This window comes from Phalangium opilio, unplaced genomic scaffold (assembly GCF_054372755.1).
Source record: "Phalangium opilio isolate 3A_F unplaced genomic scaffold, DU_Popi_V2 ptg000093l_1, whole genome shotgun sequence".
NCBI classification, from domain to species: Eukaryota; Metazoa; Arthropoda; class Arachnida; order Opiliones; family Phalangiidae; genus Phalangium; species Phalangium opilio.
In genome coordinates this window covers 5,444,374-5,461,307 of record NW_028324198.1, presented here as the reverse complement: position 1 = coordinate 5,461,307, position 16,934 = coordinate 5,444,374, and the positions used below count along the sequence as shown (strand labels likewise).

The window sequence follows — 16,934 nt, the reverse complement described above, 5'->3', positions numbered from 1 at the left end:
TCTGCTATGTTAATGTAAAGTAGCATTTGCTATTTTGGTATCAGTTAGTTTTTCATATAATGGTGATGTAAGCAGAGTGGCGCAGTGGAAGCGTGCTGGGCCCATAACCCAGAGGTCCGTGGATCGAAACCACGCTCTGCTATGTTAATGCAAAGTAGCATTTTCTATTTTAGTATCAGTTAGTTTTTCATATAATGGTGATGTAAGCAGAGTGGCCAGTGAAAGCGTGCTGGGCCCATAACCCAGAGCTCCGTGGATCGAAACCACGCTCTGTTATGTTAATGTAAAGTAGCATTTGCTATTTTGGTATCTGTTAGTTTTTCATATAATGGTGATGTAAGCAGAGTGGCGCAGTGGAAGCGTGCTGGGCCCATAACCCAGAGGTCCGTGGATCGAAACCACGCTCGGCTATGTTTTTGCAAAGTAGCATTTGCTATTTTGGTATCAGTTATTTTTTCATTTAATGGTGATATAAGCTGAGTGGCTCAGTGGAAGCGTGCTGGGCCCATAACCCAGAGGTGCGTGGATCGAAACCACGCTCTGCTATGTTAATGTAAAGTAGCATTTGCTATTTTGGTATCAGTTAGTTTTTCATATAATGGTGATGTAAGTAGAGTGGCGCAGTGGAAGCGTGCTGGGCCCATAACCCAGAGGTCCGTGGATCGAAACCACGCTCTGCTATGTTAATGCAAAGTAGCATTTGCTATTTTGGTATCAGTTAGTTTTTCATATAATGGTGATGTAAGCAGAGTGGCGCAGTGGAAGCGTGCTGGGCCCATAACCCAGAGGTCCTTGGATCGAAACCACGCTCTGCTATGTTAATGTAAAGTAGCATTTGCTATTATGGTATCAGTTAGTTTTTCATATAATGGTAATGTAAGCAGAGTGGCGCAGTGGAAGCGTGCTGGGCCCATAACCCAGAGGTCCGTGGATCGAAACCACGCTTTGCTATGTTATTGCAAAGTAGCATTTGCTATTTTGGTATCAGTTAGTTTTTCATATAATGGTGATGTAAGCAGAGTGGCCAGTGAAAGCGTGCTGGGCCCATAACCCAGAGGTCCGTGGATAGAAACCACGCTCTGCTAAATTAAAGTAAAATAGCACTTGCTATTATGATAAAAGTTAGTTTGTTCATACTATGATCTTGTAAGCAGAGTGGCGCAGTGGAAGCGTGCTGGGCCCATAACCCAGAGGTCCGTGGATCGAAACCACGCTGTGCTATGTTAATGTAAAGTAGCATTTGCAATTTTGGTATCAGTTAGTTTTTCATATAATGGTGATGTAAGCAGAGTGGCGCAGTGGAAGCGTGCTGGGCCCATAACCCAGAGGTCCGTGGATAGAAACCACGCTCTGCTATGTTAATGCAAAGTAGCATTTGCGATTTTGGTATCAGTTAGTTTTTCATATAATGGTGATGTAAGCAGAGTGGCGCAGTGGAAGCGTGCTGGGCCCATAACCCAGAGGTCGTGCATCGAAACCACGCTCTGCTATGTTAATGCAAAGTAGCATTTTCTATTTTAGTATCAGTTAGTTTTTCATATAATGGTGATGTAAGCAGAGTGGCCAGTCAAAGCGTGCTGGGCCCATAACCCAGAGCTCCGTGGATCGAAACCACGCTCTGTTATGTTAATGTAAAGTAGCATTTGCTATTTTGGTATCTGTTAGTTTTTCATATAATGGTGATGTAAGCAGAGTGGCGCAGTGGAAGCGTGCTGGGCCCATAACCCAGAGGTCCGTGGATCGAAACCACGCTCGGCTATGTTAATGCAAACTAGCATTTTCTATTTTGGTATCAGTTAGTTTTTCATATAATGGTGATGTAAGCAGAGTGGCCAGTGGAAGCGTGCTGGGCCCATAACCCAGAGCTCCGTGGATCGAAACCACGCTCGGCTATGTTTTTGCAAAGTAGCATTTGCTATTTTGGTATCAGTTAGTTTTTCATATTATGGTGATGTAAGCAGAGTGGCGCAGTGGAAGCGTGCTGGGCCCATAACCCAGAGGTCGTGCATCGAAACCTTGCCGTATAACAAAGGGTCGTTAACGTATTCAAAATCAGCATTTTGAATGTCTTATTCATTCATGGTTGACATACACCAAAGTTGAATAGGCAAGTAAGAATTTTCAGCGCTTAAGGAATGGTGGTTCCAAGCTTCGGTCAGCGATCTACACGATTTTCGAATCCTCGGTAAGAATACCAAATGTAACGCGTATAAGTGCATTTCATTGTCGGCATCAAGGTAGCCTTCATCTTGCATAAACCGGAAAATGCCTTTAAAATAGGATGACACTAGACGATTTACTTCACGCCAAAGCCGTTCTATACGTTGGTTATGCACAGATAGACCTGCTATAAAGCTACCTCTATCCAAGCCACGATTATTCAACATAAATCTAGCAACTTCAATGTTCTCCATGCCCTTGTCTCCTCGAACCCTTAGAGGCAATCCATAAGACCTGACGCCCTCTTTAAAAAGACCCAAAACACTGCTCGCTCTGTTGTTAGAGAAGCATTGCAAATAAATTAAGTATCTACTGTATCCGTCGATGCATCCGTGAAACACGAGTCTCCAAGCTATCAATTTATGGTTTGAATCCATATGCCTGTAAATAAAATCTTATGAGGATGCCCTCAATTCATATTTTCGCGGTCTACGACTTGAGGTTTTCACTTACCAAAGAGCATTAGCTCCTTGAACATTGTATCTTCGTCTTGGGATAAGATTTCGTCGTCTAAGAGCTCTTCCCACAGGGTCCAATATATTTAGTCGCTCTCTCACTCTCCATCGTTTCACTCTTAATCTCGAGCTTCGCAAGGCACCAATAACGTACGTTTCTCCAATGTTGGGATTATTATTTAATATATTTGTAATAAATTGGTCAAGTTGGGCATCTGTTATAGGTTCGTAATTTTCACTTTGCAGGCCAAGATAAGAACGGTGTCGCTGAAGTGTTCGAACTGTTACTCCAAGAAATGACGCTACTCTCACCCACGACAAACCGAGTGTACTTCGACAAAATTCTATCTGCTCAATAGTTAATTGATATCGCGGCCTTCCTACAGTGCATTCTCGCAAAACAAGGCAAATGTAAGGTTCTTCTACTTCCTCCCTAGTGTTTATAATATCCTCCATTTCGTTAACCAAAGAAGCAAATCCGTTATATACTACTTGAACTAAGTTAAGAAGGACGCCATTTGGATCGGGATTACGTTGAACAGAGGTTAAAATTGCTTTCAAAACTCTGCAGTGGCCTTGTAGCCTACGATGATTCATTTCAACAACATTAATATCCATTGAATAACGGTGTCACAAACATTGCTCGTAAGCGTGTCTTAATTCACGAATGTAGTCCTCAACTTCGTTACAATTACAATGTAAACAGAAAACAATGATAACTAAACCTAATCTAAAAAATACAGACTTCATTTTGAATAATTTTGTTTCTAAGAGATACCAATATTGTGACTTTCTGCTATTTTAAAGAACAGAAGACTGGGACGAGCTAACAAAACATTTTCCACGCTTCAATTTTACCTTCCCCTCTATCTGTTGACCCCCACAATCCCACCCGGAGATTGAACAAGTGTCACTCTTGACCACCAACTTTCGACTAATATATATCACTTTTCGACTAATATATATATCACTTTTCGACTAATATATATATAACTTTTCGACTAATATATATATAACTTTTCGATTAATATATATCGCTTTTCGACTAATATATATATATAACTTTTCGACTAATATATATCACTCTTCGACTAATATATATCAGATCTCGACTAATATATATCACTCTTCGACTAATATATATCACTCTTCGACTAATAAATATCACTCTTCGACTAATATATATCAGATTTCGACTAATATATATCACATTTCGACTAATATATATCACATTTCGACTAATATATATCAGATTTCGACTAAGATATATCAGATTTCGACTAAGATATATCACTCTTCGACTAATATATATCACTCTTCGACTAATATATATCACTCTTCGACTAATATATATCACTCTTCGACTAATATATATCACTCTTCGACTAATATATATCAGATTTCGACTAATATATATCAGATTTCGACTAATATATATCAGATTTCGACTAATATATATCAGATTTCGACTAATATATATATCACTCTTCGACTAATATATATATATCACTCTTCGACTAATATATATATCAGATTTCGACTAATATATTTCAGATTTCGACTAATATACATCACATTTCGACTAATAAATATCACATTTCGACTAAAATTTATCACATTTCGACAAAGATATACCAGTTATTTAGACGAATTTTGTCCGGTTTGGCGCTCCATAATCAATTCCAATAGTTTTGTTTTTCAATCGATTACCGAGTATTTAGGCTTGGCTAATTTTTAATATTTGTCGAGTACTCGATAATTACAATCGTTGACTATTCGACGAGTATTATTCAAGTATACTCTACCAGAATATTCATCATGATTAAATTACAATATTTAAGTATCTTGTCTGAAGTAGCCCACCATCTAGTATTTAAATAATATTTTTAGAGTATTTTTAGATTTTTTTATCGAGTATATATCGACTTTTTACTGGTTTTTTTTTTATTGAATATTGATATAACTACTCCGTAATCGTCTCGATTAGAAAAACTAGTACAATCGATCATCGGCACGAGTGCACGTATCGATAATCGTACGAGATACTTGTTACAAACTCGCCCGTGACTACTAGCAAGTGACCTTCCTTCAAAACTCTGTGTACAAGAACTACATCTAGTGAGGTTATATAAAAACTGTCATATCACTACATTTTTGGCGCGTCAAACCCTTCATATATAGCGAATTCCACTTACTGCTCTCGGAGCGCTCCCATAGAGGAATAAATATAGGAGACCCTGATTTAGCAAAAACAGTCTTTAACGAAGCCGAGAACTACTTCTCCCAATTATAGGCCTCCGTGGGAGCGCTCCGCGAGCAGTCAGTGGAAATCGCTAATAGAGAAGACTGAGGACTAACAGTTTTCGAAAAAATAAGTGGTGAACTCCCAAATATTTTCATCTGATAATAGCCCAGGACTTTTAGGGTTTGACCTAGAACATTTGAACATAAAGATGAAAATTGGTACATGTGTTGTTTTTGACCCAACAAAAAATATACTAAATGTCCCCTGCTGTAGAGCGCGAGCTTTCGCCGCCATCTTGGAAAATGGCCGCTGGGAATTACAGCTACAATGTATTCCACTTTCTTCTTCAAAAATTATGAAAATTGGTACACATAATGATTGGACCCACATGAACCTCATCTCAAAATTTTACAGCTCTGTGTTCAATAGTTTGGTCGCCATATTGGAAAATGGCCGCCGTGAATGCTAGGTACAGTATATTTCACCATGTTGTTGGAAAATTATGAAAATTGATAGGTATTATAATGAGAGCTGTGTGAACCTCATACTAAAATATTGAAGCCATTTGTCAGATAGTTTGGCCGCCATGTTGGAAAATGGCCGCCATCAATGTCATTTAGATATTGTATATGGTTCAAAAATTATAAAAATTGATAATAATTATGATGAAGACCGTTTAAGCATCATACTTGAATATTGAAGACGTGCTACTGTTAGTTTGGGCGCCATCTTCGAAAATGACTGCTGGAAATGCTAAATATATTTCAAAAATGTAAATCTTTTTGAAATTCCTATTTTGAATAGATGATTTTCATTAACGTAATAAACAACAAAAAATAGATATCTCGAAGTTGAAATTATCGACGCCATCTTTAAAAATGGCCACACGAAAATTATTGCCCTAAATTCTGAATGAAAGAAAAGTTATTCAAAGCTGTTATTCTCAACATGTTGATTAGAGAATCCTCTTTAATATAGGGTTTATATATTCTAGTGTTGTTTAAGATTAGATTTTAGACAAATCTCTAACATTTCATTCATATTCATCGTCATCCTGAAGATTTTTCATAATAATTGCATGTCACAACCCTTGATTAGGCGCTACACTTAGCTGGGGGCCTTATCAGCGCCCCTCCCCATCATATTCCAAATTGAACCCGCGGAACCGCCGTCATGGCACACGGGATCGGCCAGTGGGCCCGACAAACGCCACTTGAGCAGGTGACAGAAGCTGGACACCGTCAACGTCGAGCCCAGTCATAAGGTGGTCGGTGACAGGGAAGGATTAAGGCAGCAGAAGACTCGAGGAGACGGGGGAGTTCTCTCCAAGCACAACAGTGCCATACGGCCCAAACAAATAGTGTACGCGCGACCCCTAGAGGGTTGCCAATAGTGGGGGCGAGCCAAGGCAACACCTGGGCGTGGGCGAAGCGGCCGGGCAAAACCTTCACGGATTGGGATAAGGAACGGTCTGAACCAAGGGCGAACCCAAGGAACCGTCACACCGAACTCAGGCCCCCTCCGCAACGACAAGTCCTTTGAGTTAAAAAGGTTAAAAGAACACTTCTTTCATTTACGTGCTGTAACTGGGTTTGGTTATGATAAGGCGTGGTTTAAAGTAATGACAGATAATCAACATCTTACAAATTTGTTGGGCTTTTTTAATGACCATATTGCATCTAAGGAAGCCATTGCTGCCGAAGAGAGATTTCTTTTCGCTTTTCTTAGGGTGATAATTGACACGTCCAACCATGTAGATATTAGACGTATAATGGAACCGTTGCCACACATACTGTCAAGTCCTCATTTGATCTCGCTAAGTTTCATCCAACAACAGACGCCGCAAAACTGCATTTTTTCCGAGCGTATCTTCAAGTCCAACAATAGCTAGGAAACGATTTATTCCTGAACAGTGGGGATTGGTTCGCGATCGCGAAAGTCGAAGACCCATTCACACCATTCTCCTTCTGGCATCAGATGAACTTATAACACTCATTTTTTGTACCTGCAGTCTGCAGAACATCTTGTGTAAAGAACTGTGAATGTAGACGATCTGGATTAGCTTGCTGGGCAATGTGTGGTCATTGGCAAGGTATTAGCCGTAATAAAAAATCTTCAGGATTAAGAGAAATATGAACGAAATGTTAAAAATGTGTCGTAAATCTAATCCTTAACGACACTAGAATGTTTACACCCCATATAAAATGGTTTTTCCTAACCAAAATCCGAGTAATATGGCATTCTTTTTTTTCAGATTTTAGATAGTAATATTTCAGCGACCATTTTTGAAGATGGGTCAATAATTTAGACTCGAAAATAGTTATTTTTACGGCGTTTAATACGTTCATGAAAATCATCTACTCAATAAAAAAATATTGAAAAAAATTTATATATCGGTAATATATTTGGCATTTCAAGCCAGTGATGGGCATTTTTGATATTTTTCTTCCCTCTCCCACTCACACGTTTTTACAAATATTGACCAAAGCGCCGCTCTCCTCTCCCATCTCATAAGATGGTGAAATATTTTTAAACCTCTCCTCTCCTTATTTTATCATATTTAAATACAATGCCATCTCATCTCACGTGAACAAATTGGCGCTTTTCTTTAGAAGCCTCTCCTCTATGGCTCACCTCTTTTATTTTACAAAATGGAACCAAATATCAAGCGCACTACTATTCCTCAGTAATATTGAAAGCTCATTTTTGATCCTCTCCTTTCAGTAATATACTTTTTCTCTCATTTCATGGCAGCCCTCAAATCAAAGTTATAGTTAGGCTCTCCTCTCCTCCGCTCCTTAATTTTTTTTCTAGTAGATAATATGCCTCTCGGTGAGTTTTTCCCGTTTTTTTGCCTACCATCTCATTTTAAGCACCTGCAATATAACTGGTATTTTTCACTCATCTCATTTAAACACTCACGAAGTCTTATTTTAGAACTCATTTCATTTTCTTACTAGCACTCATTTCATTTTCTTACTAGCACTCATTTCATTTTCTTACAAGCACTCATTTCATTTTCTTACAAGCACTCATTTCATTTTCTTACTAGCACTCATTTCATTTTCTTACAAGCACTCATTTCATTTTCGTACTAGCACTCATTTCGTTTTCAGTTCTCATATTTTATTATTAGCATTCATCTCATTTTTAGAAATCTTTCAACATGTAGTACTTATCTCATTTTTCACAAGAGCTTTTAGTACTCATCTTTATTTTATAGGTCGCCACATTTTTTACTCAACCAATTTAATAATTTTTAAAATCATTTCAGTTAATCTGATATCCGTTTTATTTATTTATCCGTTTATAAGTAAAAGCCTAGGGCAAGAACAAAAATCAATTGCAATATTTATTTATTGAACTTTCATCTTTGAGTTTTGGATTGTGTACTGTACAAAAGTTTTTTATGAATCCTCTAAAATGCCCAGTTTCTTCATAATGGGACCTCTTCGATTTTCCCTATAAAGAATGAGATCTTCCACAACTTCGGGCGTAAGACGATTTCTCCTTGCGTTTTTAAGAAATCCGGCAACACTAAACAGTCTTTCATAGTCCCCTGACGATGCAGGTATGGCCAACACAATCCGAGCCAATTTGCTTAACCTATATATGGATTATTTTTACAATCAGTAATCAGTTAAGAGGAACCAAGGCGCTTCCGGGAGTAAAATATTTTACCCGCTTCTACGGGCGGATTTTTCGAGAATTAAAAGTGTATTTGCGCTGACTTTTCATATCCTTCCTAGCCCCACTGCCAAGCGATTTTAGGCACGGTTTTAAAGATCAAAATCTATTTAATAAGCGAAAAATTAATTACCTGGGATATAAGTCTGTCTTATTTTTCCAATATTCTAATGGAGTTTGATTTCCATTGAAACATTCCATTAAATAAGCATCGATTTCATAATGTTTTGTCGGGTTACTTGTCCTTCGACGTTTTTCACTTATGGACTGCAGAAACCCAAAAAATCCAGCTGTAAAATTGAGATAAGTTTGAAATATTAAACATTTTCGAAATTAGGAGACTTCGTCCCTTTTACCATCAAGGTCGCTATTCTTGCTCTCACGGTTTTCATTACCGTCACCTTCGGTGGTGTCTATTTGTGACTCATTTTCCACCGGTACATTAAGTTCCAGCTGAGATTCCAACGCTTTGCGTGCCTCTTCAACCGTAGGCAAACCAAGCAAATTGGCCTTGGTATCTATATAATATAATTTGAATTTTTTTATGGTAAATCGTTTATTGTTATATCTCTTCAGACGAGACATAATTTAATGGTTTGATCGATTTAGATATTTAAGTTTAGGTTAAATTGTCGTGAAAACACATTAAAACTTCTCGTCTCCGAAGGGTGAAAGATTATAATGAAATAAAACTAACTTTCAAACAGTCCAAGCTTAACACCAGGATTAAGAATTGTGGCTACCACAAACGATTCATCTTTAAAAAGTTTTTGGAATCTGCTTTGTAGTCCACTGAGCAAAATTCTTTTCATTTCATGAAACCTTAAAACTTGAATATCATTCACTTTCTCATATGCGTAGATAATTAGCGACTGAGCAATGGCCGATGTGGATTTCTCAGCTGATTGAACTATCACAGTTACCTCGGAAATTGGTTGAAGTAAACTAATGATCTCTCCAATAAAGGCCCTTATTAAAGTTAATGCAACATTTTAGTCCATAAATGGCAAATTAATTTTTCTTTGCAAAGGGAGGGAATTTATAAAAAAATGACTTCTAAAACGTGCTTATATCTATATAAATTCATGATAAAGGACTTTAACAATGAAGAATAATACGCCTTAAAACAGGTCACTTAAAATCTAATGGCCATTAATAATTTTTCTTTTTCATCCCCATTTCTCGAACCCGTTCGCATATGTCTTAAAGGGGAATACAATTTACAAGCCTATCTTCAAGGATTATGTTGCCTTCTTTACGAATACCCTTTCTACATAACACAAAAATTCTCAGTACAAGGGGTTGTATTCCCTTTAAAGTTTCATCCCTATTATTCTTTTCCAAAACCATCTTTTTAAAAATTTGAATTTCGATTACTTCATGCTATTTTTTGGAACCTCAATTCGTTCTTTCTTCTTTACATTAGGGTCATTGTTTGCCGCCAATAGCAACTGTTGGACGTCATGAAAAATCTGTTTACGTTGAGAAAAGTTAGTATGGCTCTGGTCATCTGATATGAGGTACACTAACTCGTACCTCAAGTATACTTTTTAGGGCTCGAAGTGTAGAGTCCCACCTCGTTACATTTGGCGCCGCAAGGGTTTTGTTTGATGATTTTTTCAATTTCCCATGATAGTGGTTAGATTTCCTGAAAAATGTGACAATATCTTTGCATTGTTGAATTTGTTTTGTGGCTTCTGCGTCTCCCTTTTCGGCGTCGTGGACAACTAATTGCAAGGTGTGGGCAACACAGCAAATCCTGTCCCACTGCATGATAATTTTCGATATTTCGCCTTCGGGCATGTCTGTTTGTTTGAAAAAAGTTAAAATTTTGGGAAAATTTGAAATCGAAAGCTTAAACGATTACCTGCTAATTCATCCGTGTCATCTTCATCTCCAAATCCAATTTCTGGCTCATCAGCTGGAAATTCTTCTATTTCTGTATCATAAACTTTGCTTAAAATTGTCCAATCCGAACCGATAGTTTGAAGAAGTGTTGCCTTGAAGGCTTTCGTTATGTTAGCGGCATTGTCAGCCATTACTTTTCCAACCTACAAGTTTCATATATAGTTATAATAATAATTAGGTGAATTGATCGAAGTCGTATAAAAGGGACGGCAATGGCTATATTATAATACAATTAATTAAATTCATCCTTGACTTTACTTTAAACGAATTATATTTAAGTTATCTTAGAATAAATGACAACAGAGGCATTCGTACTTGCATAGGATCAATGCTCATATTTTTCAGGGATTCAATGACTTTCTCTCTTATATTGTCCCCTGTGTGACGCTCCCCGAAATACTTAAATGCAATTGTTTTTGAAGACATTTTCCATTGCTCTAAAATAATATAAATAGTTTTTATGCACCTATTTTTATTACATTGACAAATTACCATCAATAAATTGGACTTTAATTCCAATTATTCCTTATTCACTCCATATATCTAACATGATGTGTACGCTAGAAAGGGGTTGTAAAGACATTTCACGTTTCAGAGCGGGTGTTACACTATTTGCTATTAATCTTACTGGTCGATCAATCAATTACTACATTGTTATCTGTGACAGCTGGGACACATTAAAAGATATAGAGGTAAATTTTACACCTTAATGACGAAACCTCCGCTGGGTCGCTGACTGAACGTTGGCGATAACTTTTCAAGGAAAATTATGACAAACAGATCTGTATAGATTCTACAATTTAATAACATTTTAAATTTGAATTATTTAAATTCAAATTCTACATTAAAGGTAAAACCATTTCTGTTCATTGGATCTCAAAACATTTTCTAAATTTCATTAAGCCAACGTAGCTCTTGTAATTTGAGGCCGAAGTTTTTTTAAAGTCGTTTATAACACGATGTTCAATTAAATTATATTAATTTTGGATTACATTAAATATGCAAAACACTGTTAAGTGGTTCTGCTACTAAGCCTACTGTAACAACCCAAAATTTCTGAAATTATTGGGAAAAAATATTTCTTAGATGCAAATGTACTTTACCTGCCCTTACCAAAAATTGTTCCAAACTTACGCTAATGGGCGTGGTTATGGTTATTAAGAGGATCCCATTCTCAAGCTCCTTATTTTATAACGCTTTATTGTTAAATTAATATCAATTCTGGTTAAATACGTAACACACTATTAAGTATCTGAAATTACCATAGCTAATTATCAAAGACATTTAATTGATCTCATTTCAGCACAACTGGAACCATATAGATTCAATCATTTAATAATATTGTCATTTCGAATTATTTATACTCTAAGGGCTGTATTAAATTTATTTAATACAGCGGTTTATTTGACTTCTAACATGGTTTCCAAATTTTCGATATACAAACCTAGCGTTGTTTGTTTGAGGTTCCGTTTTTTTAAAGACGTTTATAACACTATTTTGCTTAATTAAATGGTATTAATTTTGGTTTATGTCAAATATGTACCACAGCTAAGTCGCATACAAGTAATAAACATTAAGTCCGCAATTGTCATTTGTGCCAAATGCACAAGGCCCGCAATAGAAAACTTCTAGGTGTCATGCAGCTTACGGCCATTACTGAGCCATTTGATTTGCTGGGAGTGGACATAATGGGTCCTCTACCAAGAAGCCGTCACCATCATAAATACCTCCTGGTTTTCACGGATTATGGCTCTAAATTTGTGGAACTGTATCCGATGAAGAACATCACGGCCATAACGCGTGCGAAGAAACTAGTCTCAATGATAGTTCGCTACGGATGTCGGAAAGCCATCCTAAGCGACAACGGGACACAATTAGTTTAGCAATTGTGGAAAGACGTTCTTAAGTGTTCAAAGTGAAACCTCGAGACATCACTCCGTATCATCCTCAGAGTAACAGCGTGTGACGCACAAAAAGAATTCTGGGTAAAATTATTTCGATGTTCGTTGGTCTAGATCACTGAAGATGGGATGAAAACTTGCCATTCATCCAGTTCGCCATCAACTCGACTACACATACCACCACAGGAAGAACTCCTTTCTACCTGAACATGGGTAGGGAACCGAAATTTCCCTGGGACTTATTCCCCGTCGGAAAATATACCAGAGCCTTTTTCAGAAGTCTCTGATCTGCCCGAGGAATCTGAGCCAGACGGATTCTTCTCAGATCCTCCAGCGGTTTTCCGAGTGAATGGATGCCGCCAGACGTTTCTCCTCCTTCCTCTCCAGAGAGGAGCTCGAGGGAGAAGTCTCTCCCTCTACCCGCTCCTCTATCTCACCCTGACGATTCCAGTTCTTCCTCTGAATCCGAAGAAGACGAAAATAAATTGTACAACCCCATTCCTGTAACTCCTATGCGATTTGTCAATCCTTTTCGAAAAGGATGGAAACGTGAGATAGTGATGAGAAAAAACCCAAAACCTGGAGGTCCTGAACTGGACATTTATTATCACCCTCCAGCGAACATTCCTCATAAGACTCTTCGGTCTCGCCCAGACGAAGAACAGTATTTGCGCGTGGATGCGATCACAGATATCACGTAAAGGAATCTCGCGAGAACCGTGGCAAACTGTCGGAACGCAATTTAATAACTTTTTGACGCCTTCCAGGGACCGATTTGCACTTTCGTGCTTGTCGTCGAGACCAATGATGCCCCCTACCACTCGAGCCAAGTTCTTGCGACCGTCTTGCTGTCGGCGACATTCACCATGGTCTCCCACGGGGCATTGCGGCTGCTACGGCACCGTAAAGGGATCCGACTGCTGGAATGGCAGATCCAAGTTTTTCGTCAACGTTGGCCGTTCGCGCCAGCTGACCTCCTTATCGCCCAGTCTCCTGAGCTAATCGTTTCCCGCGTGGGTGACTACACCTCCGCTGCCATTTCACCACTCGTGATTCAGGAGGAGCGGCCAATACTTATCCTGGATCTAGCTGGCTTACGCCTGCTCAGGGCCATGATCTGCCCCTGCCTTCGGTGTGAGGGTTTACTGTTTGCGGCGTGCGTCGCACGCGCTTTGGACGCCCCTCCCAGGCGATTCCTATCCGAGATCGGCAATACATTCGTGGCCGAAGTCCAAACGGACTCCCAAGAACGGTCGACTAAAGCCGTACAGGCTGACGTGGAGCAGCATTTAGAGGCGGTAGCTCGCGCAGAAGCAGCCCGGCTTCCTGGTGTAAATGGTATGAATTCTCCATGTGTGAAATTTATCTATAGTTCCTTAAGCATATGGAACTTACATTGGCGCCCTATAAATATGAGCATAGTATACATAGTTTACACGCAAGGAGGATTCATACCATTTTCATAAGGAGACCAGGCAACTTGGAGTGTAAAATAACCGACGATTTTACACTCTAGGTGGCTTGGTCTCCTTGTGTTAATGGTAGAAATCCTCCATGTTTGTAAGCTATGTATTGCTCCAGAATAGGCAAAAGTTTGGCTAAGGCTAAGAGTTAAGTCTCATAGTTTCCAAGTTAAATTGGTGGGTTACAGATTATTCAAGGTGTTATCATGCCAATGAAGGGACCTGTTGCTTGAAACGCGCGAAAATTCAAATTAAAAGTAGCCTTATAATGTATTTGTTACTTGCTTTTCTGCCCATATTGTATATCAGGGTTCGTACGATATTTTTACTTTCAAAATCCCTGACTTTTCCAGGTTATCCCTGACCAAATTTTGGCAATATCCTTGACCATTTAAAGGTGTTTACCAAAGCTCACTTCATCACACCTGTCTCATATTTAGCATTGGTCGAAGCAGGGTTTAATATACCAAACGAAATCCCTGACATATACCTGCCTTTTTAGGATTTTTTTTAAAATCCCTAAATTTTCCCTGATTTTTTAAACTATTTTCCATACCCCTGACTTATCCAGGTTCCGTACGAACCCTGATAGTTAAATTAATTTCCTGTGTTCCAACAACATTCTTATAAGAGTATAATTTTGTCATCTTGTTTCATACAGCACCATCACAATTTTTTTTTTCTTTTTTAAGTAAATTTCCTTTTTCTTTTTATGGAAGTATCATCGAGAAGGAATTTACTATAAGAAGAAATAAAAAGGCGTCCGGTGCGCGCGTGATAGTCGACAATCCCCCCTCATGGGTGGGGGGAGGCTGGAAACCAAGGCGGGACTTAATATTTTATCTTACTCAATGTTTTCCACCATCTATCTCTTTTACCTTTTCGTTAAGCCTTGGTTTGGTTTCTAGAACTCTCGAAATCATAAGTATACTACACTTGATTCGATTTAGAAACAATTATGGAACAAACGATTTTCACGTAGAGACACGTATTCAAAATCCATTAAGTTAGGTTCAAAATCTTGAACTAACTTGTTAATGGCAATTAAAAACCATTCGCGTACCGTTTCAGCAGAATCAGGACCGCTGGCAGTGGCAGCCTCCATTTTCTGTTTACTTTGCTCGAGTTTTTTTTTCTCTATTCGGAATACGTCATTTGCGTCTGTATGACCTGTCCCCAGGGGATCCAATAGGAAAGCTCAGTGCAATGACGGACATGGAAGGGGTGGGGCTTATTTGTCCGCTAACACCGGCGTAAGAGTAGAAGCGTAAAATCTAGTGACTTAGGCATTCTTATAGTAAATAAATTATTGGTAACATAAATAATTTTTTGTAAAAATCATTATTTTCTTTTTTTAAAAAATCATAATTTCATTACTTAAAAATAGTAAATATTTCATTACTTAAAAATAATAAATATTTCATTACTTAAAAATAATAAATATTTCATTACTTAAAAATAAAAAATATTTCATTACTTAAAAATAATAAATATTTCATTACTTAAAATTAATAAATATTTCATTTTGTAAAAATCATTTATTTCATTCCCTGAAAATAATAAATAATACATTTTGCGAAAATCATTAAAATCCATAAATCCTCTTTTTATTTATCATTTAAATCTTGTCTATATTCATTCCAATTTTTAATTCATACAAAGGGGGGGGGGGCTAGCAATCACTAAGCAATTTTATTTGATAATTCCAAATTTATTACTCTTAATCATTGTAATATTTAATACTAGATGTTTTTAAATGTAATATAATTCTAATGATTAATTAGAACGCAAACCCACACTATCTTACACATTCAACACCTAAATTTGAGTAGAAATGTCATATTTGTGATATTGTTAAGTTTGCTTAATAACGTTTTGTGCTGTGACGGGACTAGGAAATCCAATTTCAACCTAATTTCCAAGATTTAATGTTTTTTTACTACCGTTAAAAATCTATTTAAAATAAAACTAATTTATTTGGTTCGATCCCGGGTGGAGTTCATCAAACTTGCAACAAACCCTTGTGAATAGAACTCTACGGCTGATCAAGTCAGCTGACTTAATGTTTATTTCTTCTATGTGACTTATACATATTTGACATAAACTGGATGGAATATCGATGTCATCCAGATAGACACAGATGGAAAAGTGATGTCCATCCCTGAAGACTTCGTCGATGAGTCGTTGAAACGACGACGGCACATTGCATAGACCGAACGGAAGTACTTCGAACTCGTACTTCCCCGCGTGCGTGATAAAAGCAGTCTTCGCTTTCGCTTTGGCGTATCTATGACTTATCATGCTAACACCACCTCGAATTCCCTTCTCAATAAAAAGATGCATGTCGGGGTCTAGAAACTCCATTTTAACTTTATTCATGCGTAGAACAGCTTCCTAAGCAAATCCAGGGCTTGTAAATGCGTGACCAGGGTCTAAACAATAATATTCCATACACAATGTAACCTCCCGTAATAATCAAGGGACCTCCTGGGTTTCTACTCCAGGGGTGTACGGTTACATAGAGGATTAACACACAGTGTTACCTCTGACCTTTCCCGTACTATATAAGGATCGACTGCTTATCATATTAAGTCAGTCATTCTCCACTACTAGAATGTAGTAGTATGCTCGAGCATAGGGCGTCTTGCCCTGGTATTGGACTTCATCCATTAATAGTAATTATGTTAAGTTCTTTACTTGTATAATGCAAGTCGGCATTTAGTTATAATTTATTTATGATTTAGTTAGTTAATGAAGTATGATTGAATATAAGGAACAGTAGTAGTTATTCTTAGTATTAGCCAAGGCTTTTATGGCCACGTGCAAATGGGGCGAGTTTACAAATCTCGTAAGCGTGGTTACATAAATGGCGAGCTTGCCAGGACACGAAGAATCCTGGTCCATTTAGATTTTGCTTTGGCTATGCTAAGCCTTAGTGTAATCGTAGTTAGTAGTAATTAATTGTTAGAAGAAAAGTTAGGGTAGTGACGTTGCGGTTCCGCACTGCGGATTGGGCTATCCGCAACAAGCACTAATTGAGTATGCAAGGAGCTCA

At 37.9% G+C, this 16,934-nt stretch overlaps 1 protein-coding gene across 1 annotated transcript; it reads right to left on the bottom strand.

Moving 5' to 3' along the window:
• Positions 1-8,652: 8,652 nt before the first annotated feature.
• On the bottom strand, positions 8,653-11,037 carry LOC149640735 (uncharacterized). Its single transcript, XM_089850657.1, has 8 exons — positions 11,008-11,037; positions 10,831-10,952; positions 10,475-10,658; positions 10,144-10,412; positions 9,985-10,079; positions 9,305-9,576; positions 8,964-9,125; positions 8,653-8,897 (listed from the first exon to the last, which is right to left on the bottom strand). The coding sequence occupies exons 2-8, from the start codon at positions 10,939-10,941 to the stop codon at positions 8,737-8,739; spliced, it is 1,254 nt and encodes a 417-aa protein (XP_089706783.1). The 5' UTR covers positions 10,942-10,952; positions 11,008-11,037; the 3' UTR covers positions 8,653-8,736.
• Positions 11,038-16,934: the final 5,897 nt, after the last annotated feature.

Bases quoted from the DNA above. Each gene is read 5' to 3' on its own strand.
- LOC149640735 (XM_089850657.1), bottom strand. From the start codon at position 10,941: ATGTCTTCAAAAACAATTGCATTTAAGTATTTCGGGGAGCGTCACACA. The intron at 10,080-10,143 runs GTACGAGTTAGT...CAACGTAAACAG, and splicing joins CCCTAAAAAGTATACTTGAG to ATTTTTCATGACGTCCAACA. The intron at 9,577-9,984 runs GTAATCGAAATT...AACTTTAATAAG, and splicing joins GTTCCAAAAAATAGCATGAA to GGCCTTTATTGGAGAGATCA.